At 44.8% G+C, this 27,684-nt stretch overlaps 1 protein-coding gene across 4 annotated transcripts; it reads left to right on the forward strand.

The window, feature by feature from the left end:
* On the forward strand, positions 1 to 26,705 carry LOC110531943 (protein TASOR). Of its 4 annotated transcripts, none has more exons than XM_021615470.2 (20): positions 1 to 439; positions 7,419 to 7,564; positions 7,856 to 7,948; positions 8,124 to 8,196; positions 8,704 to 8,795; positions 10,581 to 10,875; positions 11,398 to 11,503; positions 11,637 to 11,740; positions 12,236 to 12,345; positions 12,877 to 12,949; positions 13,065 to 13,139; positions 13,290 to 14,066; positions 14,936 to 15,243; positions 15,363 to 16,685; positions 17,402 to 17,524; positions 17,858 to 18,017; positions 19,469 to 19,577; positions 24,243 to 24,421; positions 24,580 to 24,714; positions 24,914 to 26,705. In XM_021615470.2, the coding sequence occupies exons 1-20, from the start codon at positions 130 to 132 to the stop codon at positions 26,320 to 26,322; spliced, it is 6,000 nt and encodes a 1,999-aa protein (XP_021471145.2). In that variant the 5' UTR covers positions 1 to 129; the 3' UTR covers positions 26,323 to 26,705. The 4 variants fall into 4 exon arrangements, with proteins under 4 accessions (XP_021471145.2, XP_021471144.2, XP_021471143.2 ...); XM_021615469.2 differs by having other exon boundaries at positions 14,939 to 15,243; positions 24,911 to 26,705; XM_021615468.2 differs by having other exon boundaries at positions 2 to 439; positions 24,911 to 26,705.
* Positions 26,706 to 27,684: the final 979 nt, after the last annotated feature.

Below are 27,684 nucleotides of genomic sequence, written 5' to 3' on the forward strand. Positions count from 1 at the left end.
TTGCAGTGGTGGAGAAGAAGGCATACGTCATTCACAATGGCGGAGACAGGGTGAGAAGGAGAGTGTGTTAGTGAAGCGGCGCAGTAACCAACTACATTGCCCGCGAAAGACGCTCACGGTGCCTGAAAAATGGCCCTGAACTCCAAAGTGGAGAGAAAAACGGACATACAGTGTCTGAAGACCGGCGAGCTCGACGTGGAGAGCGGGGATAGCAAGAAAAATTCGTGGTCAGCCGCCATCTCGGCCACATCCAACCAAAATGGCGATCAGACTGGATGTGAAGACCGTATAATGCCGGAACAAGAAGCATCTGAGCGGCGGAGGAGCGGGCACACGGACACAAGAAGCTTCAATAATTCACCGCTACCCGGCCAGAGACTGGCTGAACAGTTGCCAAGGAGAAATTTTCAGATACCGAGGAAGATTAAGGAACGGAAAGGTTGTGCCCTTTCTCTACTATTTTCAACAGAGGCTGCCTTGTGTCATAATTCAAGTGCAGCATGTTGCAAACCCGCGTTCCCTACCGGCTGAATTTAGATGGTTGACATGGTTAAATGTGATCCATCTGCAGAGGGAAGCTAGTTTATTGCGCGTAAACCTCGTTATTGCCGTTGTTAACGTAATATCGGTTCCCGTACTCGGTCAGCATTGCAGGTAAGTTTCGGACCAGGCGCAAGGAGGGAAGCACGTGAAGAGACGCAGCCCATCTTGCCTGATTAATCAGACTGATAAGGGAGGGACTATACAGATACTCCTGGTGCCCAAAATTGATGACGTATGACGCGCAGCGAGAGTTGAGTGGGGACGAACGGATTCGGTTCAGTCAGTCATAATGAGCCCCTTGTGGCTAGAAACTTCAGCGTGAATGTGAGACTTATCTGCCGGAGGTGGGACTTCGAGTGTTCAGAAACTTTCCGTGTTTGTCAGAGTATTTCAAATAAATAAAAGAAAACAGATTATAAAGGAAAAATCCAAACTATCTTTTTTTTTTTTTTTGACGTTAGTCCATTGTTGATACAGTCCCAAAATGTTTTGCATATCCTCAGTCAGAGTTTCAAGATATTTGACTTTCAAGAAGCAAAGAAATTTGGTGAAAATCACTCAAATAAATGTGCTTTAGCTGTTATCCTGGCCTGATATTGGCTACACCATCTAGCTCAGGGATGGGCAACTTTTTAAATGTTCATTTATTTAACAGTTAAGAACAAATTCTTATTTACAATGATGGCCTGAAGGGGAAACAGTGGCTTAACTGCCTTGTTCAGGGGCAGAACAATTTTCTTTATTTTGTCAGCTTGGGAATTTGATCCAGCAACCTTTCGGTTACTGGCCGAATACTCTAACCACTACGCTACCTGGGGATAAGGGCTACTCAGTTCATCATGAGGGGTCAAAGTGACTCGTGGGTCTGTACCCACACATGCAATCAGAGCTGTACCTAGCCTTTTGTTGGGCCTCCCCTTCACCCACCATGTGAGCAAAACATTTACAGAGAGATTTTTTTTATTTTAGAGTTAATTTATTGCAATTCTACACATTTTGACATGGGGTGTGGAGAATGTACTTTTGAAGTACGTTTGCCGCAATTCTACACTACAACTTTTGTCAGTTTTAAAGCACATTTCTGGCAATTCTACAGAGTTTTCCATAGGGTGGGAGAGTGACTAACAAAATCAATGGGGGCCTGCGGTCAGAATTCGACCATTATTACTACAAGTTTAGATAGCTGGCTAGACTAACTTACCAATCTAAAAACATTTTAGCTGACCTGAACTATTTGATTGACATAAGAGAAACTGCTGATGCACAACCAAATTTTGAAATTGCACCTTGTGTATTCTACTATCTTAACTCTCAACAGTAAAATAAGACCCCGACTCCTAATTATAAAAAATAATTCTGAGTTCTCAATCTTTGATCTAGCTACCTTCAACTCCTTACTGCAGGACAGCAGTGCCCTGCAAGCGGGTGCATACTCTCCCCATTTGACGGTGACATTCAGATGGTTACTATAAATATTACAAGTTATTTCTCATGTAGGCTGCTATCCCACTATAAATAAAATCAAGTGGGATGGAACAAATTGGCCACTAGCTACCACAAGTGATGCAGCAGGCACTGCATCTGCCTTGCTAGAGGCGTCATTACAGACCCTGGCAGTATCACAACCGGCCGTGATTGGGAGTCCCATAGGGCTGCACACAATTGGCCCAGCATCGTCTGGGTTAGGGTTTGGCTGGGGTAGTCTGTCATTGTAAATAAGAATTTGTTCTTAACTGACTTTCCTGGTTAAATAAATGTTAAATACAAATAAATGATACAGCTGCCCAGTGGGAAGCACCAGTGAGAATTGCACTTCGATACAACACCGTTGTACTGTCATTCACACCGGCTTTCTGTAACGTTAGCTAATTGGCATGTCATGGTGATGTCCAGATGGTGACCAATACTACAAGTTATTTCTCCCTCACCCATCAAAATAAACTTCACTTTCTTTGACAAGTTTGAACTAGCGTCATGGTGTGGTTGCCAGTTAGCCAGCATAAACTATATCTGGGAAGGGCTCATCAGGACGACTGACTGAACCAAATCCATTTCTCTCCAGTTGACTCTCAGCTGTGCAACATACGTCATCAATTTTGGCACTAGGCGTGTCCGTATAGCCTCTCCCGACTGATGCAATGGATAACGTGCATAAAGATGGCAGAATTCTGATATGTCTTTGTTTTAGCACCATCTACCGAGTTTTTAAACTATGGCGTGCGATATGGTTCAATGTGCCAATAAATCCACACAATCTACTTTTTAGATTTTCAAATTGGCGGCGTCTTGAAGCTAAAATTGTAATCACGTATACTCTGCTAATGACCAAACAAAAAAAGAGTAACTGAGAACTTAGCAAAACAAGGAATTTGTGGTAAATGCATTGGGGCCGCCATCTTTGAGCACTTCCGCTATTGAATTGGTATACATTCTGAAACAGGAGTGCAAAATAGTGGAAATGTTTCTTACAAGCCAGAATGTTTAATCAAATTAAACTGGTTGTCTGTGCGGTTGGTCCTTCAGCTGGACATGCAAAACCATGTAAACATTCTGTCTTGTAAGGAACATTTCCATGATTTTGCACTTCTATGTTTCAGGCTATATACCAATTTAATTATGTATCACAGTCTGATTAATCAGCCAACTGCCCATCAAGCCTCCATATTCCTTGGGTCTACACAGGCTGATGTGGAGAGAAAAAGTAGTTTTGATGATGGTATTTAGCCGAGGACCCAATTTGAAGGCTTTTTGGTGGAAAATGACTATAGTGGTGAAGTCCACTCGGTTGCACAAACACTACACCCATCTAGACTGGCCCTTCAGTGAAGCTTCAAAGATAGTCAGCCGTCGTCCCTTGTCTTCCATAATCGGTATCAAATCTGTGAAGATAAGTCCAGACTCTAATTTTATTCCCGTGCTCACTCGAAATAGTGAACCCATTGGCAATCCAGGAGTGTAGCCATACTGGGAGAAGCTGCCAAGGACTGGTGCTTACCCGAACCGAACAAATGTGCTGACATACTCCTTTAAAAGACCTTCGCTTGAAAAAAATGCATTGGTACTGTTTGTCCATTTTTGAGACGCCCTAGCCAAAATGTTCAGAATTAGTTTAAGATATCTCAAGAAATCTGTCATTCATTTTGAGCTGTTTGCCGAGGAGATCTTAGTCGCGCAATTTTATATCTAACAAAGATGTTTGGTGCAGTATTTCTCAATGAAAAAATTAACATGAGAACAAGTTGTCTCTCGTCGAATGACAACAGACTTTATTGAAGAATCTCTACTGTTAACCAGTCACCGACAAAGGGGCGTAAACTTCGGCTTGCCTCCAGAAAAAATGTTTAAAATAAATAACAAAAACGTCACAATATATGCACGTCATAATACGTCATAATATATGCACAAACTGTTTCGTTTGGGGAGCATGCGGACGACTTTAGACTACTATGCAATGGACACCACCATGGGCAGTGGAAGCCTGTTTTGTCATTGGTCCACTGCTTGGATTGTCATCGGAAAGATTTCCAGCTATGCAATGGTGCCTGCTATATTCACAGGTTGTATGTGTTTGGTTTTGTAGTTGGGAAGATGCAGAATTATGATGGCACAGCCTGCAAAGTTCATACAAGTTGCTCTCATGGGCATATAGCTACAGTGGGACAAAAAAGTATTTAGTCAGCCACCAATTGTGCAAGTTCTCCCACTTAAAAGATAAGAGAGGCCTGTAATTTTCATCATAGGTACACTTTATTTTGGCCCATTCCTCTATGTAGATCTCCTCTAGAGCAGTGATGTTTTGGGGCTGTTGCTGGGCAACACGGACTTTCAACTATGACAGACAAAATGAGGGGAAAAAATCCAGAAAATCACATTGTAGGATTTTTAATGAATTTATTTGCAAATTATGGTGGAAAATAAGTATTTGGTCAATAACAAACAAAACATCTCAATACTTTGTTATATACCCTTTGTTGGCAATGACAGAGGTCAAACGTTTTCTGTAAGTCTTCACAAGGTTTTCACACACTGTTGCTGGTATTTTGGCCCATTCCTCCATGTAGATCTCCTCTAGTGCAGTGATGTTTTGGGGCTGTTGCTGGGCAACACGGACTTTCAACTCCTTCCAAAGATTTTCTATGGGGTTGAGATCTGGAGACTGGCTAGGCCACTCCAGGACCTTGAAATGCTTCTTACGAAGCCACTCCTTCGTTGCCCGGGCGGTGTGTTTGGGATCATTGTCATGCTGAAAGACCCAGCCACGTTTCATCTTCAATGCCCTTGCTGATGGAAGGAGGTTTTCACTCAAAATCTCACGATACATGGACTCATTCATTCTTTCCTTTACACGGATCAGTCGTCCTGGTCCCTTTGCAGAAAAACAGCCCCAAAGCATGATGTTTCCACCCCCATGCTTCACAGTAGGTACGGTGTTCTTTGGATGCAACTCAGCATTCTTTGTCCTCCAAACACGACGAGTTGAGTTTTTACCAAAAAGGTATATTTTGGTTTCATCTGACCATATGACATTCTCCCAATCTTCTTCTGGATCATCCAAATACTCTCTAGCAAACTTCAGACGGGCCTGGACATGTACTGGCTTAAGCAGGGGGACACATCTGGCAATGCAGGATTTGAGTCCCTGGCGGCGTAGTGTGTTACTGATGGTGGGCTTTGTTACTTTGGTCCCTCTCTGCAGGTCATTCACTAGGTCCCCCCGTGTGGTTCTGGGATTTTTGCTCACCGTTCTTGTGATCATTTTGACCCCACGGGGTGAGATCTTGCGTGGAGCCCCAGATCGAGGGAGATTATCAGTGTTGTATGTCTTCCATTTCCTAATAATTGCTCCCACAGTTGATTTCTTCTAACCAAGCTGCTTACCTATTGCAGATTCAGTCTTCCCAGCCTGGTGCAGGTCTACAATTTTGTTTCTGGTGTCCTTTGACAGCTCTTTGGTCTTGGCCATAGTGGAGTTTGGAGTGTGACTGTTTGAGGTTGTGGACAGCTTTCTTTTATACTGATAACAAGTTCAAACAGGTGCCATTAATGCAGGTAACGAGTGGAGGACAGAGGAGCCTCTTAAAGAAGAAGTTACAGGTCTCTGAGAGCCAGAAATCTTGCTTGATTGTAGGTGACCAAATACTTATTTTCCACCATAATTTAATTAAAAATAAATTAATTAAAAATCCTACAATGTGATTTTCTGGATTTTTTTTCTTCTAATTTTGTCTGTCATAGTTGAAGTGTACCTATGATGAAAATGACAGGCATCTCTCATCTTTTTAAGTGGGAGAACTTGCACAATTGGTGGCTGACTAAATACTTTTTTGCCCCACTGTACATTAATTCTCATTTGATGTTGGATCTAGAATCTAGCCTATTGCTTGATGGATATGTCCCATGCATTATGTGACTAAATAGTCAATTGACCAATTTTCAGAATGCATATGCGTGATGCCAGCTCTGTTGGAAAATAGACTGGTGGATGAAACTTGTTTGAAAATATTTCATCAGCATCATAATTGAGCACAAAGTACATTGAGAGATCTTGGCCATTTTTGCAGAAATATTGAATATAGGGTGGTAGGGTCATTAGATGAAGATAGGGAATTGCTATTGGTAGTGGTCCGCATTACAGTGCAGCCCCATCCTATCACTCTTAACAATGGCAACCATTTGGGAAAGTGAAGCTCTTTAGTGTACTAACCATCTTGTATAGTTGGGGCATGTCTGTTGATGTTTTGATATGTTGTCTATCATACTGACCTCGTGTTCTGTGAACATCTGAGTTGTGGTCAATTCAATTTCCATTGGACATGGGACATTCCTCATAGCAATGACATTCCATTTTAGAATAGGACGGAATGAATTGACCCCAACTCTGGATCCCAAATGCCATTTCTTGCCATATTATTTGCCCAATGCGATTTTCCATACCTGGCAATTTATTAAACCTCTCCTCAAATTGTATTTGTCACATGCTTCGTAAACAACAGGTGTAGACACTGAAATGCCTACATATGAGTCCTTTACCAACAAATAATTAAAGATGAAATAGTGACACGAGGAATACTGTAAAACACAACGAATAACAACAAGCAAAAATAACATGGCTATATACTGGGAGTACCAGTACTGAGTTGAGATGCAGGAGTACGAGGTTATTGAGGTACATATAGGTAGGAATGAAGTAACAAGGCAACGGGATAGATGGACTGAGCTGTAGCAGTAGTGTATGTGGAGCAGCAGTAGCAGCTGCATATCTGGTGAGTGTGAAAGTGTGTGTGGCGTCAGTAGGCATGTGTGCGCGTGTGGTGTCATTGTAAGGAAATGTAGTTCATCCTGATTATGCTGCAGCACCATCCTGATATTCTGCAGTGCTTCCAAGCATTACTCACACAACACCACCTCCACAACCCTTATGTGCCCAATCCCAGATCGACCCTCTAGGCACTTGTGTATAAGCAATACGGAGAAGAAAAATCCACCTTGTCACTCGGAGGGAAGGTGGTTTAAGCATAATGCTAATACCTGTCTAATCTCTTGACATCTCCATAAAGTGCTTAGATGTAGGGGCAAGCTGTTCAGAATGCATATGCGTGATGCCAGCTCTGCTATGCTATTCCCAAATCAGAGTAAATGGGATTCTGTAAAGAACTGTCATTACGGTGTGAAACATGTTTTTCCAAGTCCCCTCTCTCTTGCCCCCTCTTAAACACACTTACTAATCCCTTTTGACAGTTTAAACTGACCAGATACCCAGAAAGTAGCCTATTGAATGCTTAAAAGTAAGAATGTATACAAATGAACAATGTCATCCTGTTCTATGTTGTGCCAACCACATCCCAAACACTAATCCACTGCTTCTCTCCTCCTAGGTCTGTACCAGTTTCTGCCCCCTGACTCCCGGGAGTTTGAGGGCCTTGTGAAGATTCTGTCCTCCTCCTACCTGGATGCATCCTCTAGAGGGACATTCTCCTACAGCAAGGCCAGGCTCATTCACAATGAGCTGCTGGAAAAAGAGGTAGCATCAGCAAGCCCCCCCCCTGCCAGTTAGCCTCTGGCTGTTCTCAATGTTAAGATGTTATTTGAAGTTTTGCAACAGCTCCACTTCCTAATGTTCAAACAAAACACATTACCCTCTACTGATATTGTCCCCAGACTGGCCCAAAATACTAATTGATAATTTTGCACGACCAATAACAAATACGTACTTCATATCTCCTTCACCCACCCACAAAACCAGTGACCCCTTTATATTGCTGTGCTCACATATTTTCTCATGATGCCATGGTTTCCTGTGTGTGTGTGCCAGTTCATTGAGAAGAGGAGGGAGCTAAAGCAGGAGGGCCGTACAGACCCAGAGCTGGTGGAGTCCTACTGCTTCATGTTCCCAGACAAGTCTAAGGTGAGCCTGAGGGCCTGCCTGCCTCACCAGGGCGTGTGGTACAGCTCATTGATTTACTACTCTGATCTGATGTTGCTGCTACAGTGAAGTCTGGATCTTTGGATTATGCATTAGGTTTTCCTTTAAAACCATTTTTCTTTATTTTTTGACTAAATTTGTGAATTACTTTTTCCAGCTCCCGTTGATTTGTGAGAAGGGTCTGTCCGTGGGACACTCCAGGATCACTGCACTCGGAAATCCAGCAATGGGTGAGTGTGCGCCTGTGTACTTATTACCAAATGTCATGCATTATGCTGTTTTTAGGGAGAGTTTACAAATGTCAAATTTGTGCTGTTCACCTTCTAAGGATTGGACTCAGGAAGGACAGTTTTTCTCGCTAATGCACTTGTGTTTTTGGGCCTGGTGTATGTCAGTTTGAAGTTGATCTGCTTTTGAACAAGTTTAATGTTTAATGACTCTCTTTAAATGATGAAAAGCTGTATGCCTCAGCACAGTAAGAGCAGCTTTGTCCACTGATGGACAGCTTAGCATTTCTACCAGATACAGCTACATGAGAAGATACCCAATACATGACCTAGCAACAGCTGAGTATTGTGGAAATATTTATTACAATACATAAACTACACTGCCTCAAACCTCAGTCATAAAATATTAGCCCACACACAGAATTAGATTTGCCAAAAGTGAAAGTTGTTTATGAATTGTTTTTGTCTCATTAGTTTGTGCTTGACATTACTGTTGTTTTGTCATTTCAGGTGTTTATCTGTCCAAATTCTCTGATTTGCTTCAAATGAACCCGTTTGAAGCAGGAACCTGTGGAGACATTGTTGTATTTAAAGTCATGAGGGTAAATACATGTCCTATCTAACTTGAAACTATATGTATCTTAAGAATACCTAGAAAATAGTTGCTTACATTGCTACAGCCTAGCGTTGAGTGCAACCAACATCACCTTTCGGCGAAATTCGCCGTTTTGAATCCAAAATAGGTGACCTATGTGATTCGTGTAGATCCGATGAGAAAAGTTTTTTTGGGGGGGCTTTGGATCACTACTGGCTGTAAGCAAACGAGTGATACGCGTTTGGAGCAATACTGGCTGTATCCAAGGTTCAGCCAATCGTTCACATAACCACAGAATGCTTCACGCGACTGAAGAGAGAAGAGACAACCAATGTGCTGGTTACTGCATCAGGGCGTGCTCTGGAAAGACAGCGGGAGAGTGGAAAGGCAGTTTGTCAGTTACAGCAGTGTGTCCCCTGAACGATAACGAAGAGGTAGGTGAGAAGCCTGACCACGGAGACGGGGGGAGGGGTGAGAAGGTGATGAAGCTACTTCATGAGCTGTAACCGAAAAACAACTGGCATTTGGAAAGTTTGAGGTGAGGGAGAATAAGAATAAGTATCTTTCTAGCTGGATCAAATTCTCCGTTAACTAGCCAGAGAAATGTTGAGCAACATTAGCCAACTGACCAAATAATTGAGTTTATGGTGTGAAAATTAGCCGGCTAACAAAGTCAGACAGCTGTCTAAGGTTATAACATCAGATGCGCAAGCGTTAGTAACCTAACCAATTCACTATAGTATTAACTGGTATACGACTCCTTGCCATTCCTCAAGTTATAACGCGTTAGTTGCTCACTGGACCCAGGCAATCTGTGAACTGTTAACTAGCTAACGAACTAACTACTATCTGTGAAATGATGTTTTCCGTCTAATGCACGTGGTTCATTTTCAGAATAAGAGAGTTAGGTGCAAATGATGAGTTGCTTGTTAAACAAGTTGATTCAGGGATGAAGTGTAGCTGGAGCTGGGCCTGGCTTAAGCTGGATGCCACTAGAGGTGAAAGGAACACCACACACACGTTCCCTCTTTTTCAATAAAGTGGATTAAAAGGGGTATGCCAGGTGTACTCTGCCTGAAAGAGACCAATTATGCCAACAAAGGGTATCATGCTCTGCTGGCACATTGTAGAACAGATGTACGTCCACAGGCAGAAAGTGTACAATGTAATAATGTGTAGCCCAAATATATTGCTTTTGTGTTGAACTTGACAGTAACACTTGTGTGTGAGTGAGGGTGGGATTGTTAAATGTTTTACTCGGTAAACGTTATTTTTACCTTGTGCACTTGATCAATGTCTACTATAGAGGCCACTATAATAGAGCAAAAATAGAATGCCTGTTTGTTTCATTCTATTTCTACTTTAAGATTTTTTCCCCCCAAGTGCAATATTTAGATGTGTGTGTGGTCACAAGCGTTCTATTATAAAGGCTGTCATGGCTAACTGCCATATTAGTGTATTGTTTTTTTCTCAAGACTTGAGTGTCATTTGCAGTAAAGTATAGGCAACAAATAACATTGGATTGCTTTCATTTTTTTTCTTTTGCTGTGAGTTAGGTTCACATTAACCACTTTTTATTTTACACACAGAGACTGATCATGTAGATCAAATTCTTTGTTTAATTATTTAAAACATGCATTTCCCCCTAGCAGGGATTTTTTGCATGTTTCAATGCAAAAGAAAGTGTCACCTTTTTGGGCCCTCACCAGTTTGCATCCCTGCAACATATACCAGCCTGTATACCACACCAGTTTAAATGATCTGTAACCCATTAAGTGTGTTTGTCCCTCAGGGCCGGCTGAAGAGCATCTTTGAGAACATGCCCAAGAGTGTACTGGACCCCACGCCCAAGTTTGACTGTCATGTCTCTAAGAACGCCACACGGGTCACTTCCCTGCTGTCATACAGGGCCTTTGAGCTCACGCAGCAGTATTTCTATGAGTTTGCTTTTGATGAGATCAAGTCTCGGCCCAGGCATGTGTGTCCATACGCTGTGGTGTCCTTCCAGTACAAAGGCAAGGAGTCTGCTGCTGCACCTATGGCTGCACACAGGTTCAACAGCACTGTCTGTGAAGGAGGAAGCAGAAGTACGCTCCCATTTCTTCTTTTTCACATTATCTCTCTGCTTTAATGTGTTTGTACTGAAGGATTTAGTAATTGTAGAGGTGAAAGTATTGTACCACTACCACGTATCTACAGTACTAAATCCATGTGCATGTATAGTGCGTATGTTGTGTGTGTATGCATGTGTGGGGCAGCAGATAGCCTAGTGGTTCGAGCGTTGGACTAGTAACTGAAAGGTTGCAAGATCGAATCCCCGAGTTGACAAGGTTGAAATCTGTCATTCTGCCCCTGAACAAGGCAGTTAAACCACTGTTCTTAGGCCATCATTGAAAATAATAATTTGTTCTTCGCTGACTTGCCTAGTTAAATAAAAAACTGTCTGTGCCAATGTTTGTTTTAAGTAGGTATTGTAGCATGTAGTTTGATAGCTAGCTTGTATGTTGGCTGACTATGTCCATATTTAACCTGTGACTGGGGCCATTGTTTCTATTGCAAATGTAAAGTGTTTTGAATGCACTTTAAATAAAGTTTAATTTGCCTGTCAGGGAGGAGTAGCTACACTGTGTGGAGTGGGCCGCTGGTGAACAAGGGACAGGAGTTGTGCCAGGTGTGTCTGTGCTCCTCTACACGCCATTTCCTCCCTTTCAAACTGTGAGTACCCCTTTATTATCTATACACGTATTTATTTCTATAACTAAAACATGGCTGTCAGTTGTAATTCATAGTTAATAAATATTAAGTTATATAATAAGTAGATTAACGTGTGTGTGTGTTCTATTTGCAGAGCGGAGAAGTTGGAGATGAGTATGGGGATGCAGCTGGACCAGGTGAAGAGGAAGATTCCCTCTGTTCTGTTTTCCTGGGACACCTACAGCGGAACACGAGAAGGTCAGAAACACTCCATACCTCTATAGCCTTACTCCTAGTTTGGCTCATCTATTCTCTGACGAAGACAGCAGTACATAGGCATAGAACGAGGGTGTTAAACAAATTTTGCCCCTGGGGCCTCATTTGGTCTTCAACAAGAGGCCACACTGAAAATACATATTTCTTTGCCATCAACATAAAAATAAAAATAAAGTCCTCTGTCCATCATTCTTGGAATTTTTGATGCTCCCTGACTGTCTAGCTTTCATTTCGGTGATTATTAGCAAGCTGGACACAGTCAAGAAACGGTGGACCATTATCATATCTGCACAGTTTCGATTTGGTTTGAGTCATTGTTTGACACCCCTGCTATAGAATGGCAACAGCAACAACAACACTGAATCTGACTAACAACAATGTAGGAACTGTCACCCGGAGTCTTGATATCACTGTGTAGGTGTTTTTTGTGTGTGTTTTTTACCAAAGTGTGTGTGTGTGTGTGTGTGTGTGTTTCAGTGCTAAAGTGTGGGATGTACTGCAGCCTGTTTGAGGTGGTGGATGGGAAGGGAAAAGCGAGCACCAGCACTTTATCAGGACTAATACACAAACTGGAGAGAGAGAGGATGGTGAGTCACTCCCTGATGGTCCCTCTGGCGGATGTTTAATCAAGATAGATAATACAGAATTGTATATTTACAATTCAATGAAATGTACCTTGCATCAGCAAAAATCCTTAACGGGACATAAAAATAACAACTGACAATGTACAAACACATATAAGGGTTGGGGACTGTGCAGGGGACTACAAGTGATTAAAGAACATCACGTCATAGTTGAATGGTTACACATGAAGACTAGAAAAGGAGTGGGGAGGGGGATGCGGGGATGGATCATAGTGTCATACAGTACATCCTCCCAGTCTTCCATTTGGTCCCCCATATTGTTTGAAATGTGGAGCAGCTAAATTGTTCAATTCCCTAGAAGGGGCGCTGTCATTTGTTCCCCATATATTTTTAATCGGTAGAGCTAATGGGAATCAGGTAATTCCAATGCTGTAATGTTAAGTCAAGAATAGTGTTGCACAGCTGCAGTGTATGTATGTAAAGTGTTTGTTTAGATGTAGTGAATGTTAACGTCTCGTTTCCTCCCCTGTGTAGGTGCTAGTGAAGCCTTTATTTGATAAAGGCTTTCTCTTCCTCTTGTCATCTACTCAGATGGTCAATCCCAAGGGTATGTCTTGTCTATCTCTTATCACATCTTTTTCGTTCTCACCTCTCATTTCTAAACTGATCTGACATGTTGTTTGTGTGGGTTATTACAGAGGAAGTTGTTTTGTGTATTTTAGAACGACAGGGGCGGTTTGAAAAGAGCCTGCAGGCACTGTTTATCTTTCAGGAGTCCAGGGGAGTCATTAAGTACAGTAAGTATTCTAAAATATCCTTCTTCAAACCACAGTTGCAGCTTATTTTTCCTTGATATGTGATTTCTAGTAAGAGCCTTTTATGTGCACCTTATGCACTTTTAACCACTACCTCCATTGACCATGTCCCTGCTGTCATTCTTCCCCCAGAGCAGGAGCCTCTGTCATCTGAGCCTCAGCCCCCCCTCTTGGTCTCCATGGAACCATTCATCCCAGCCCTGCACTACGCCCTGCTGAAGATGCGCTCCACCCCCGACATCAAGCACCTCAGCACCGGGGTGGAGCGCCAGGCCCTAGACTACCTGACCAGGAGGGACAGTGTCAGGGCCTTCCTTGTCCCAGAGTACCAACAGAACCTGGATGAGAGGGGCAGCATGCACCCCGCGCCCCGTCCCAAATCCAACATGGAGGGTCTGCTACGCTCCTACCTGCATGGTCCCTCCTCGGCTTACGTCCTCCCCATGGTCAAGGCCAGGGACATGATGGACAGGATCAACCAGCCCCCGTCTGCCCCGGCACCCACCACCACGGACTACAGCCCTGTGTCAGACTGGGGGGGCTCAGGAGGGTCGGACAGACCAGAGAGGCAGCCTCCAGAGAGCAGTAGCAGTAGGAGGAGAGGGGGCCCTTCCCAGACCCAGGCCCATTCTAACGGGGCTGCAGCAGGGACAGGGGCCCCTCCCCAGAGGTCCAGGCTAGCCCAGAGTGATTATGATAAGGAAAAGATGAAACAGCTTCTGAAGCTGATCCAGCTGCATAAGAAGGCCCTTGTGAAGGAGCCAGGGGAGAAGGAGAGGGACGAGGGGGGTGATGATGGGTCCTGGGAGGGCCCCCACGGCCTGAAAAGAAAACTAGAGGAAGACGAATCAGGAGCCATGTATAAATATCTACGGGGAGCCCACTTCAGCAACGGAGAGCCCAGTAGAGGTGAGTCTGTGACGTGTGTTTGTGTGAGAGAGCGGGATGGTGTGGGAGGGAGCAAAATATTGTATGAGAGGGGCCGCCCGGGAGGCGCAGTGGTTAAGGGCGCTGTACTGCAGCGCCAGCTGTGCCATCAGAGACTCTGGGTTCGCGCCCAGGCTCTGTCGTAACCGGCCGCGACCGGGAGGTCCGTGGGGCGACGCACAATTGGCCTAGCGTCGCCCGGGTTAGGGAGGGGTTGGCCGGTAGGGATGTCCATGTCTCATCGCGCACCAGCGACTCCTGTGGTGGTCCGGGCACAGTGCGTGCTAACCAATGTTGCCAAGTGCACAGTGTTTCCTCTGACACATTGGTGCGGTTGGCTTCCTGGTTGGATGCGCGCTGTGTTAAAGAAGCAGTGCGGCTTGGTTGGGTTGTGTATCGGAGGACGCATGACTCCCGTACGGGAGTTGTAGCGATGAGACAAGCTAGTAGCTACTAAAAACAATTGGATACCACGAAATTGGGGAGAAAACGGGGTAAAAATGTTTTTTAAAATTGTATGAGAAAATGAATGAGTTGAGTTGGTGTGGGAGAGAGTGATAGGTGGGTGTCGGTGTGTGCAAGACTGAAGAATAAGGGAAAGAACAAGTGTGGGAGGGAGTCATAAGTTAAGTCATAAGTTTAATAATAATAATAATAATAGTGTTTTAACATTTATACGCCAACCAAAGAGAAAATATTGATTTCAGGTTCTGATTTAACATTTAAATCTAGGCCTATATAGTCAATAATATCCTTTCTAACCTTTCCGTGTGTGTACTGTAGAAGCCTACCGTATAAACCTGGTAAGTGAGGCTACATCCATCCTAACCAAACTGTCTCCGTCCTCCCAGTAGCCCAGGGGGAGGAGGAGGGGGACGGTGGGAACTACAACCTGGCAGCAGTAATGGAGAGTATGGGGATCTACAACACTGACCTGAGGGACAGGGGCAACTCCTCTCAGGCCTCCTCAGCCAACGAGACCCAGCGCCTGCTCAAGATCCTGCTCTCCACCCTCAACAAGGCTATGGCCCAGGGTGCTGCCGCCACCGACCTGCCCGACCACGGGGAGCCCACCACGGGCACGGCCAGCATGGAGAAGCCCCTGGCTGGAGCGCCGTACGCAGGGCGAGTGGAGCAGGCCCGACAGGACTGCCTGGAGGTGAGATTTTTGTGAGAACAAATGAAGTACGGACTCAGACATTTTGAATGTACTGAATCCTCTGGTGTTGTGATGGAGTATTGTGACTAACCATGGTGATGGTGGTGGTGTTTGTTTAGGAGCAGACGGAGTGCAGTCTGGCCAGCCTCTTCAGCCCCGGCTCTCCAGGAGAACAACACCACACCTCAGAAAATCCACCACTCACCTTGGATCTGGCCTCTCACACAGACAAACCTTTCCCCTTCCTTGATGCTCTGACTGACGGCCACCTGGAGCAGAGGAGATGTCTGGAGGGGGGTGAGAGAGGTCAGAGTGGTGACTCCCTTGAGCGGGAGACTGTTACGAGGCAAGCCTCTATAGAAAGTGGGGCTTCCTTGGAGAGGGCTCTGAGGGGATCCTCTCTGGAAAGGGACAAGGTTCTTAGAGGAGCCTCACTGGAAAGTGAGAGGGTAGCCAGGGGCACCTCCCTAGAGAGGGACAGCAAGGTGGAGAGGCCAGCCAGGCCGTCCAGCACTCTGGACACCATCATTAGCCAGGGGCTCCACTGCCTCTCCAACTCCATCCAGGGCCTCATGGAGACCCAGAGGATCTACTACAACTCCCAGCTGTCCCCACGGCTGCCCCAGCTCCTCGCCTGGCAGCCCAACAGCTCTTTCTCAGACTTTGTGGCACCCTATGTCGTGTCTGTCCCTGTCCAGGGCCACGTCAACACCCTGTGTGAGAGGATGGGCCGACTGGTGCCCCAACCCCGCCACACTGACTCTGTTAAAGCGCATGGGGCTCGTTCTACCCTCTGTGCTCCCCCCACAACTGTGCCACCCCCTCCACATGCTCTCACCCCCGCCCCTCCCATGCCCTCTCTCCCCCCACCTCCTCATCACATCCACCTCACCCCTAACCCTCCTATTATCACTCTCCCTTCCCCACCCCATTCCCTCACTTCCATCTCTCCCCTTCCCCCCATCCCTCACCTTCTACCCCCAACTGCCCTCGTCCACCTCCCTGACCCTGTACCCATCACGTCCCCCACCCCCAAGCATGTCCCCAAAACCAAAGCACAGCCCCCTCAGGATAAGAGCGCCTCTTCCTCCCAGAGCCGGCACAAACTTGGTACGGTCAAACAGCCACACAAGAACCCCTCCGCAGCACAGAAGCCCTCCACGAAGAGGAAGTTTGAGCCATCTTCCTCAGAGTGTGAGATCTACTCCCCTTCCCAGGCCACCATGGGCTCCCCAGAATGCACCCCCACCCGGCCTAAACAAGCCCCTCTCACAGCCCCCTCTCCCCTGACCCCGGCCTCAGCCGCTGGACTACTGATAGGCCAGCTGAAGCCTGAGGTGTTCAGCAGCCTGGTGGAGATCTTCAAGGACGTGCAGAAGAACACGGTCAAGTTTTACATCCACTCTGGAGATGACGAGAGTGACATCTGTGTGGAGATCAAGGTACTGTAGGCCTCACTTATGATTAGCACCGATGTTGTCAATGTTTGCCCACAGATGAACTCCTTCTCACCAATGATTGAGCTAACTCTTCACCAATACCTTTATCCAATACCTTTATCCAAAGTTTCTCTGTCCACTGTAAATATCGCAGATTAGCATTTTTCATCATGAATGTTGTTCTGGGGGCAGCTCTGCAGAGTGGCTACTTGCTGGCACAGCTAGTCTTAAAATTAACTTTTAAACCTAACCTTAACCACACCGCTAATCCTAATGCCTAACCCTAACCTTAAATTAAGACCAAAAAGAGAATTTTTACAATATAGCCAATTTTGACTTTGCAGATGGCCCATCTCATTGAAATCGCTCAGTTCTGCCTTCAGGACAATACTCGTCCCAATAAATGTCAACCTGCGTCATTATCTGCATTGTGAATGGTCACTCAGTGGCTTACTTGTCAAGAGTTCCCTCATGTTGTTGATCTACAAACATCCTTAAAATAACTTTCTCCTCTGGAAGACAAGCAGAGTCCCACTTCATTGTATTCTCCTTGTTTTACTGCAGAACACTACTGCCATTAAAAAAACAGTTTACAATATTGCACGACTCCTCTTTCCCTCATTCCCTTATCTTCACCTTGTCAATTTGGTTTTGTGATGTGTGTCAATGTCTTTGATCCTCTTCTAAAGCCCTTCTTTCTGTCTCTCACCCTGTGACAGGAGTATTTGATGAGCCTGGGTAACACAGAGTGTAACCCCCAGACATTCCTGGAGAAAAACAGCAATCTGGATAAACTGCTCATCATCATTCAGAACGAGGACATCTCTTCCCACGTTAACAAGGTAACATCATCATTATCGACTGACTGCCTGATTGACTGGCTGGCTGCTAGGATGAGTCATCATCGCCACGGCACCAGACAGAATGTCTGTCCAGAGAGAATTCTCATTAAATCCAACAAAAAACATGGATGCAGCACAGAGATAAACATAGTGTCATTAATTGAATATGTAGGCAGAGCTGGAAGACATGCTCCTCGCGGTAACTAGTCTGGCCATGGTCATTACCTCTGTTTCACACAAATGTACATTTCAATGTTAAGTGTTGAGGATGAATTTAAAGCTGTATGTATGTGTCTTATTTAATGATTTATTCGGAACCATTCCCCCTGTCAGATCCCAGCCCTGGTGTCGTTGAAGAAGCTGTCCATGGTGAGCTTTGCTGGAGTGGACAGTCTAGACGATGTGAAGAACCACACCTACAACGAGCTCTTTGTCTCTGGAGGATTCATCGTATCTGACGAATTTGTCCTCAACCCAGACTTCATAACTCACGGTGAGCCGCCTAAATTGGTCTCCGCAAATCTCCTTAACAGTCATTGTTAACAGTCACGTGGGTTCCACGTGTGAATATCTTGAGTTTTCGGTCACCGGTCCTTTCCATGAAGTTGGATAAATGCCATCTTTAGAGGATTTGGAAATAACATGCAGCTATACTATATAAACTCAGCAAAAAAATAAACGTCCCTTTTTCAGGACCCTGTCTTTCAAAGATAATTCGTAAAAATCCAAATAACTTCACAGATCTTCATTGTAAAGGGTTTAAACCCTGTTTCCCATGCTTAAACCATAAACAATGATCTGTGGAACGATCTGTGGAATGCACCTGTGGAACGGTCATTAAGACACTAACAGCTTACAGGCGGTAGGCAATTAAGGTCACAGTTATGAAAACTTAGGACACTAAAGAGGCCTTTCTACTGACTCTGAAAAACACCAAAAGAAAGATGCCTAGGGTCCCTGCTCATCTGCGTGAACGTGCCTTAGTCATGCAGCAAGGAGGCATGAGGAATGCAGATGTAGCCAGGGCAATAAATTGCAATGTCCGTACTGTGAGACGCCTAAGACAGCGCTATAGGGAGACAGGACGGACAGCTGATCATCCTCGCAGTGGCAGACCACAACACCTGCAGAGGATCGGTACATCCAAACATCACACCTGCGGGACAGGTACAGGATGGCAACAACAACTGCCCGAGTTACACCAGGAACGTTCAATCCCTCCATCAGTGCTCAGACTGTCCGCAATAGGCTGAGAGAGGCTGGACTGAGGGCTTGTAGGCCTGTTGTAAGGCAGGTCCTCACCAGACATCACCGGCAACAACGTCACCTATGGGCACAAATCCACCGTTGCAGGACTAGACAGGACTGGCAAAAAGTGCTCTTCACTGACGAGTCACGGTTTTGGCTCAGTTGATAGTGAGAGGACGTTTTTCTTTTGTTTGCTGAGTTTACTCTTTAGAAACAGTATTTGGTCAGATTTTTTATTGTTAGAATTCCATTGTTGCTTTATGTACCATGCAGCTGCCATTACTGGGGCGGCAGGGTAGCCTAGTGGTTAGAGCGTTGGACTAGTAACCGAAAGGTTGCAAGTTTGAATCCCAGATCTGACAAGGTACAAATCTGTCGTTCTGCCCCTGAACAGGCAGTTAACCCAATGTTCCTAGGCTGTCATTGATAATAACAATTTGTTCTTAACTGACTTGCCTAGTTAAATAAAGGTAAAATAAAATAAAAAAATACATTCTGGTTAGTAAAGTGTTCATAGATTGACTACATAGCAGAAGGGTGTTTTTTTGGAGGGGAAAAGACTGAACTCTCATGACAGGTCATTTATGTGGGGGGCGGGGGGGGTCAGTACGAGTATAAAGTGTTGTGTGTTAATGTGTTATTGTGTTTCCTGTGCAGATCAGTAATGCGTTGTGTATTATTGTGTTTCCTGTGCAGACCGGTTGCAGGCATTCCTGGGGTTCCTAGAGGAACAGAGCTCTCCAGAGAACCCCTGGCAGTGGAAGATCCACTGTAAGTCCCAGAAGAAACTCAAAGAGCTGGGCAGGTCAGTAATTACCTCCACTATTACCATTGAGCATGGCCATCTGCATAGGTCTATGTCAAGCCATTCAGTAACATCGTCCAGCCCATACAAAGACTGGTAAGAAAGTCTATCAACCAATAAGGAACGTTTCTGGGAGGTTCAAAGTAGTAATAGTGGTGACGTTTATAACGCTGAGAAACAAAAAAATAATAATTAAAAAACATTATTAAACATAGGACATGATATCATGCTCTCATCAATAACTTGTTCTTTTTTTTCATCTTATGTATTTAGATTTTTTTAGTATTTATTTTATTTAGTTAACCTAAAGAACAAATTCTTATTTACAATGACGGCCTACCAAAAGGCCTCCTGCGGGGACGGGGGCTGGGATTTTCAAAAAAATTATACTTAAAAAAAAAATATAGGATAAAACACCACGACTAGAGAGACAACACTACATAAAGAGAGACCTAAGATAACAGCAAGTCAGCAACATATGACAACAACATGTTAGCAACACAACATGGCAGCAGCACAAAACATGGTACAAACATTATTGGCCACAGTCAACAGCACAAAGGGCAAAAAGGTAGAGACAACAATACATCACACAATGCAGCCACAATTGTCAGTAAGAGTGTCCATGAATGAGTGTTTGAATGAAGAGCTTGAGATAAAACTGTCCAGTTTGAGTGTGTGTTGCAGCTTGTTCCAGTCGCTAGTTGCAACGAACTAAAAATACAAGCGACCCAGGGATGTGTGTGCTTTGGGGACCTTTAACAGGGGCTCCCAAGTGGCGCAGCGGTCTAAGCCACTGCATCTCAGTGCTTGAGGTGTCACTACAGACACCCTGGTGTCAAAGCCGGCTGTATCCCACCCGGCTTTGATTGGGAGTCCCATAGGGTGGCGCACAATTGGCCCAGAATCGTCCGGGTTTGGCTAGTGTAGGCCGTCATTGTGAATAATAATTTGTTCTTAACTTCTCTGGGATATGAACTGAACAACAGCCAGTGAAATTGCAGGTCGCCAAATTCAAAACAACAGAAATCCTATAATTAAAATTCCTCAAACATACACGTACAGTGCCTTGCGAAAGTATTCGGCCCCCTTGAACTTTGCGACCTTTTGCCACATTTCAGGCTTCAAACATAAGGATATAAAACTGTATTTTTTTGTGAAGAATCAACAACAAGTTGGACACAATCATGAAGTGGAACGACATTTATTGGATATTTCAAACTTTTTTACTGTATTATACTGTATTATACACAATTTTAAAGATAAACGTCCTGTAAGTCCAGCCACAGTGTCTGATTTCAAATAGGCTTTTACTGCGAAAGCACACCAAATGATGTTAGGTCAGCACCTAGTCATAGAAAACCATACAGCCATTTTCCAGCCAAGGAGGGGGCTCACAAAAGTCAGAAATAGCGATTAAATTAATCACTAACCTTTGATCTTCATCAGATGGCACTCACAGGACTTCGTTAGACAATAAATGTGTGTTTTGTTCGATAAAGTTAATCTTTATGTCCAAAAACTTCATTTGAAATGGGTGTGTTATGTTCAGAAATGCATTGTCTCAAACAAACATCCTGTGAAAGTGCAGAGAGCCACATCAAATTACAGAAATACTCATAATAAACATTGATAAAAGATACAAGTGTTATGCATGGAATTATAGATAAACATCTCCTTAATGCAACCGCTGTGTCAGATTTCAAAAAGGCTTTACGACGAAAGCACACCTTGCGATTATGTTAGGTCAGCACCTAGCCACAGAAAAACATACAGCCTTTTTCCAAAGAAGGAGAGGTGTCACAAAAGTCAGAAATGGCGTTATAAATATTCACTTACCTTTGATGATCTTGATCGGAATGCACTCCCAGGAATCCCAGTTCCACAATAAATGGTTGTTTTGTTCGATAAAGTCCATCATTTATGTCCAAATACCTCCTTTTTGTTTGCGCGATTAGCCCAGTAATCTTAATGCTCAATGCGCAATCGCTTAGTTCTGACGAAAAGTAAAAAAAATTATATTATAGTTTGTAGAAACATGTCAAACGATGTATAGAATCAATCTTTAGGATGTTTTTATCATAAATCTTCAATAATGTTTCAACCGGACAATTCCTTTGTCTTTAGAAATGAAAAGGAACGCAGCTAACTCTCACGGCCACGCGCATGATTTAGCTCATGGCATTCTGCCAGACACCTGACTCAAACAGCTCTTATTCGCTCCCCCTTCACAGTAGAAGCCTGAAACAAGGTTCTAAAGACTGTTGACATCTAGTGGAAGCAGTAGGAAGTGCAATATGACCCCATAGACACTATATTCGATAGGCAATGACTTGAAAAACTACAAACCTCAGATTTCCCACTTCCTGGTTGGATATTTTCTCAGGTTGCCTGCCATACGAGTTCTGTTATACTCACAGACATCATTCAAACAGTTAGAAACTTCAGAGTGTTTTCTATCCAAATCTACTAATTATATGCATATTCTAGCTTTTGGGCCTGAGTAGCAGGCAGCATGATACCATGTTTTCTGTTTATTTTTATTGTTTTCTTGTTTCTCGAAATTGTTGCAACCCCTATTACTAGCCTGTTCAATCTCTCTTTCGTATTGTCCGAGATCCATAAAGATTTGAAAGCTGGCGCGGTCAGCCCCCTCTTCAAAGGGGGAGACACTCTAGACCCAAACTGTCATAGACCTATATCCATCCTGCCCTGCCTTTCTAAAATCTTTGAAAGTCAAGTTAACAAACAGATAACCGACCATTTCGAATCCCATCCTTCTCCACTATGCAATCTGGTTTCCGAGCTGATCATGGGTGCACCTCAGCCACGCTCAAGGTCCTAAACGATATCGTAACCGCCATCGATTAAAGACAGTACTGTGCAGCCGTCTTCATCGACCTGGCCAAGGCTTTCGACTCTGTCAATCACCACATTCTAATCGGCAGACTCAATAGCCTTGGCTTCTCAAATGACTGCCTCGCCTGCTTCACCAACTACTTATCAGATAGATTTCAGTGTGTCAAATCGGAGGGCCTGTTGTCCAGACCTCTTGCAGTGTCTATGGGGGTGCCACAGGTTTCAATTCTCGGGCCAACTTTTTTCTCTGTATACATCAATGATGTCGCTCTTGCTGCTGGTGATTCTCTGATCCACCTCTACGCAGACGACACCATTCTGTATATATCTGGCCCTTCTTTGGACACTGTGCTAACAAACCTCCAAACGAGCTTCAATGCTGTACAACACTCCTTCCGAGGCCTCCAACTGCTTTTATATGCAAGTAAAACTAAGTGCATGCTCTTCAACCGATTGCTGCCCGCACCGTCCCGCCCGACTAGCATCACTACTCTGGACGGTTCTGACTTGTGAATATGAAGAATATGTGTACAACTACAAATACCTAGGTGTCTGGTTAGACTGTAAACTCTCCTTCCAGACTCACATTAAGCATCTCCAATACAAAATTACATCTAGAATCGGCTTGCTATTTCGCAACAAAGCAGCCTTCACTCATGCTGCCGAACATACCCTCGTAAAACTGACTATCCTACCGATCCTTGACTTCGGCGATGTCACTTACAAAATAGCCTCCAACACTCCACTCAGCAAATTTGGATGTAATCTATCACAGTGCCATCGGTTTTGTTACTAAAGCATCATGTACTACCCGCAACTCCGATCTGTACGCTCTCGTTGGCTGGCCCTCACTACATATTTGTCGCCAAACCCACTGACTCAGGTCATCTATAAGTCTATGCTAGGAATTGCCCCTCAGCTCACTGGTCACCATAGCAACACCCACCCGTAGCACGTGCTCCAGCAGGTATATTTCACTGGTCATCCCCAAAGCCAACACTTCCTTTGGCCGCCTTTCCTTCCAGTGCTCTGCTGCCAATGACTGGAACGAATTGCAAAAATCACTGAAGCTGGAGTCTTATATCTGCCTCTCTAAATTTAAGCATCAGCTGTCAGTACAGCTTACCGATCACTGTACCTGTACACAGCCAATCTGTAAATAGCACACCCAACTACCTATTATTACTTACCCTCTTGCTCTTTTGCACCCCAGTATCTCTACTTGCACATCACTCCAGTGCCTCTATGGCCTATTTATTGCCTACCTCTCTACTCTTCTACATTTGCACACACTGTACATAGATTTTTCTATTGTGTTATTGACTGTACCTTTGTTTGTGTAACTCTGTGTTTGATTTTGTCGCACTGCTTTGCTTTATCTTGGACAGGTCGCAGTTGTAAATGAGAACTTATTCTCAACTGGCCTATCTGGTTAAATAAAGGTGAATTAAAAAATGAGGGCTGCAGTAGATATCTCAGATGAGGGGAGTGAGGCCTAAGAGGGTTTTTATAAATAAGCATCAACCAGTGGGTCTTGCGATAGGGAAATACAGAGATGACCAGTTTACAGAGGAATATAGAGTGCAGTGATGTGTCCTATAAGGAGCATTGGTGGCAAATCTGATGGCTGAATGGTAAATAACATCTAGCCTGTCATGCGCACCCTTACCTGCCGATCTATAAATTATGTCTCCATAATCTAGCATGGGTAGGATGGTCATCTGAATCAGGGTTAGTTTGGCAGCTGGGGTGAAAGAGGAGCGATTACGACAGACAGACATCCCCACCCCCTCTCTTCTCTCATAGGTTGAACAGTGATGCCATGGCTCTTCTGAACCTGCTAACAGCCTATCAGAAGAAGCACCTGGTGGAGTTCCTGCCTTACCACGAGTGTGACGCCCAATCACGTCAGGCCCCTGATCTAGACTGCCTGGTCAAGCTCCAGGCTAACCACACCCAGCACCGCCACATCATCTTCCTCACAGGTATCACCACCATCATAATTTTCACAACATTATCATTTATCATCCTCTTTCTCACTCACTGCTTTGAGAATCTCTCTCTATAAGGCATTCTTCTGTTTGTAAATCAGAATATTTACTTTTCCAGTTGAGCACCCCTCTTTTGTTGTTTGCCCCTAAAGAGAGGCGGTTTGAGATGTTCCTGCAGTACTCCAGGAACGGCATAGTGATAGCGAACATCGATGACATCATGACAAGTTTTCACAGCCTAATTGGCTGCAGGGATCTGAACGAGCTGCCCACGCCGCCCTCTACTGGTGGGTATCATGAACAATGACTTCACAATTCAAATGCATAATTCTTTGTGATGGCAAGATATTTGTGAACAAAATTTAAAAAAACGTGTGGCCAAATGTGAAATATTTTACTTGAATGTATCTATAACCTTTTCCTTCTCTTCCCCTCGTCCCCCCCTCTCCTCTCACTTTTTCTCCTCCTCTACTCCTCTCTCAGTAGTGCATGACGAGTGTGTAGAAGAGGAAGATATGTCGCTGGACTCTGATGACGACACCCAAAACCAGCTTATCGCCAAGCCCCCTGCCCAAAGCCAGGAGGGGGGAACAGGAGGGGGCATGGGGGACGCAACCCAGCAGCCCCCCTTACCCGAGTCAGACGATTTTCGCCCCCCTCTTCCCGACCAGCTCAACACCCCCGGCCGACACACACCCTCCTCCCTCTCTTACTCCAGCGGCACCGCCAACCTGGCCGACTTCGCTGCTCTCAAATCAGCCATCTCCCAGTTCAAAGCCTCTAACCAGGTTGGGAGGGCAGGCTTGGCGGACGTAGGCAGCACTTCGCCAGGAGCGTTTGCTGTCAACCCCCACCAGAGCTTCCTGTGTCCCTCCACCCAGTGGGCATCCTACTCTGGCTCCTCCGGCTACACGGCCTCCCCGGCCTACCCCGCCTCACCCTGCAACAGCAACCAAGAACAGGACTACAGACACCCAGCCACAGCACTTACTACAGCCCCAGGCTCCACTCTCACCACAGGGCCTCTGACCAGCCAGGCCCCCCTCACCCTATCAGACATCCCCCAGCCTCCCCTTCCACCACATCTCACGTTGGGTGGGGCTCTGTCTCAGTCATTTAGGATGCCTGGCTCTGATACTGGAGCAGCAGGGGTTAGTGTTGGAGCATCCTTCTCTATAGCCAGCAGTACTAGCATTCTGTCAAGCACAGCCATAGAGGTCTCTTCCTTTTCTCCATCCACTGCACTTACATACTCAGACCCTGCTGTTGCCTCCTTAGGCCTGGGCTATTCTCAGAGCGAAATGGCCCAGCTCGGCTACCTGGAAGGGGTCAGCTCCAGCACTAATGGGACCCCCACCCAGCAGGGGGACAGGACACTCAGTGGGCCCGGGGAGAGCCCATGGGGGTTAGGAGGTGGAACACCTAACAGTCAGGGAGGGGCCACGCCTGGCTCTGTTTCCCACAGCGGCCTCACCCAAAGCGGGGAGAGGGAGAGGACAGGCACTCCTGGTGGCAGTACCCCTGGAAGTCAGGGGGGCCGGACTCCAGTGAACAGTATAGAAAGCCTTGGAGCGGGCATGGCTATTGCCTCTGTAGCCACCAGGGGGGGCTCAATAGCTAGGCCAATGCTGCCAATCCTTGGAGGTACTGGAGGTAGTCGAGGTGGCGTGGCCAGTGTACATCCACTCAGCGATGTTCGCTTCAGCTGTATAGGTGCCATGTCTGGACAGATGGATGGGGGTATGGAACGCGGGAGCATGGTTTCTAGGGGAATGGGTCCCGGGTCGTTAGGGGAGTGCCGAGGTAGAGGAGCCCCACCTGGAGGCCCCTGGCCTAGGCCAGGTGAACAAGATTACTACTCAGATTACACATACTCACACAACTACTCCCCCTGAACAGACAATCATAATTATAGAGAGGGGGTAATGGGCACGTCACACTGGTAGACCTGAATGTACATATTTACTTGTCATAAACACATTGAATTGATACTGGACAGAAGGATCCTGTTTTTTTTTTTACAAATAAACTTGATACAGGCAGTGCCGAGTGTCGTTACTGTCGTGCATAAACGTACGCTCTTTACATGTGAGCCTTTTCAGACCCCTGTTCCAACCACTGTATTTATAATTGCCAAGAAATGTAATGAAGAGAAAGGCAACTTTTTTGGGGGGGGAATCATAAGTGGAAGGCACTCACTTTTCACTGTTGGTTTTCTTTTTTACATCCTTGGTTGTTCAAAGAAGAATATCTATTAAAATAAACATGTTTCAAATCATATGTCACTTTGATAACTATTAGCTACTATTAGATAACTATTACTATTACTATTAATCATGATGACTAGCAATCTAAAAGCATGCACCACATCTGTCACCACCTGTTATTGAATTGTCTTTTTGTTTCTGCACACCTGGAGATCAAAACCTTAGGTTCATGATGAGCTAGTTGTCCTGGCGGCTTTTTGGACATATGAGGGTTAGTCTGTCATGGAGGCGTTATAAGCCAATCGATGGGAGCTACAAATCTGTACTAACAATTTGGTATGTAGTGCTAAGAACCTCCAATAATCTGAATGACATCTCTTATTGGTCTAATGGAGTCTAGCAACTGCCGGGTTCAGAAGTATAACAATAGTAGGCCCATCAAAATAAATGGGACTTTGATAAGGTTGAGAGCCATGTCATAGGAGAGAATAAAATAGAGCATGGTCCAAAAACAACTGAGTTTTTGCTCCAGTTCAGGACTAACACACCAAATTCATCAATACCTTGATATTGTGTAAATTGTGTAAGTGCTGGGCTTGACCAACATCCTGCATACAACATAGCTTACTTAAGTCAGCACTAGGGTTATTTTGTTTTTGACAATATCAGAGGAAGTGGAATAACCTGTTTCTTGTTGTCGACATTTAGAAAGTTTGCATAGAAAATAGATGTGACAATTGCCTCCTACGGTGCGTTTCCATTGAACGGTCTTGTGTCGTTAAAACAATATTCAACCTCTTTTCTATGGCAAGCCTAAATAAGTTCAGGAGTAAAGATTTGCTTAGCAAGTCAGATAATAAGTTGCATGGACTCACTCTGTGTGCAATAATAGTGATTAACATTATTTTTTTGTGTGTCGATGAGTGAGAATTAAAAAAAAATAATGTTTAATTCAGGTTATAACACAACATGTGGATAAGTCAAGGGGTATGAATACTTTCTGAAGGCACTGTACATAACGTGTTGAAACTAAGTTGCAAGCTATTTTTG

Source organism: Oncorhynchus mykiss, chromosome 9 (genome assembly GCF_013265735.2).
Source record: "Oncorhynchus mykiss isolate Arlee chromosome 9, USDA_OmykA_1.1, whole genome shotgun sequence".
Lineage (NCBI taxonomy): Eukaryota > Metazoa > Chordata > Actinopteri > Salmoniformes > Salmonidae > Oncorhynchus > Oncorhynchus mykiss.

Excerpts from the sequence above, each read along its gene's own strand:
- LOC110531943 (XM_021615468.2), top strand. The coding sequence starts at position 130 with ATGGCCCTGAACTCCAAAGTGGAGAGAAAAACGGACATACAGTGTCTG. Across the intron at positions 7,565-7,855 it reads ATGAGCTGCTGGAAAAAGAG|TTCATTGAGAAGAGGAGGGA; the intron begins GTAGCATCAGCA and ends TGTGTGTGCCAG. Across the intron at positions 24,715-24,910 it reads GCCCACGCCGCCCTCTACTG|TAGTGCATGACGAGTGTGTA; the intron begins GTGGGTATCATG and ends CTCCTCTCTCAG.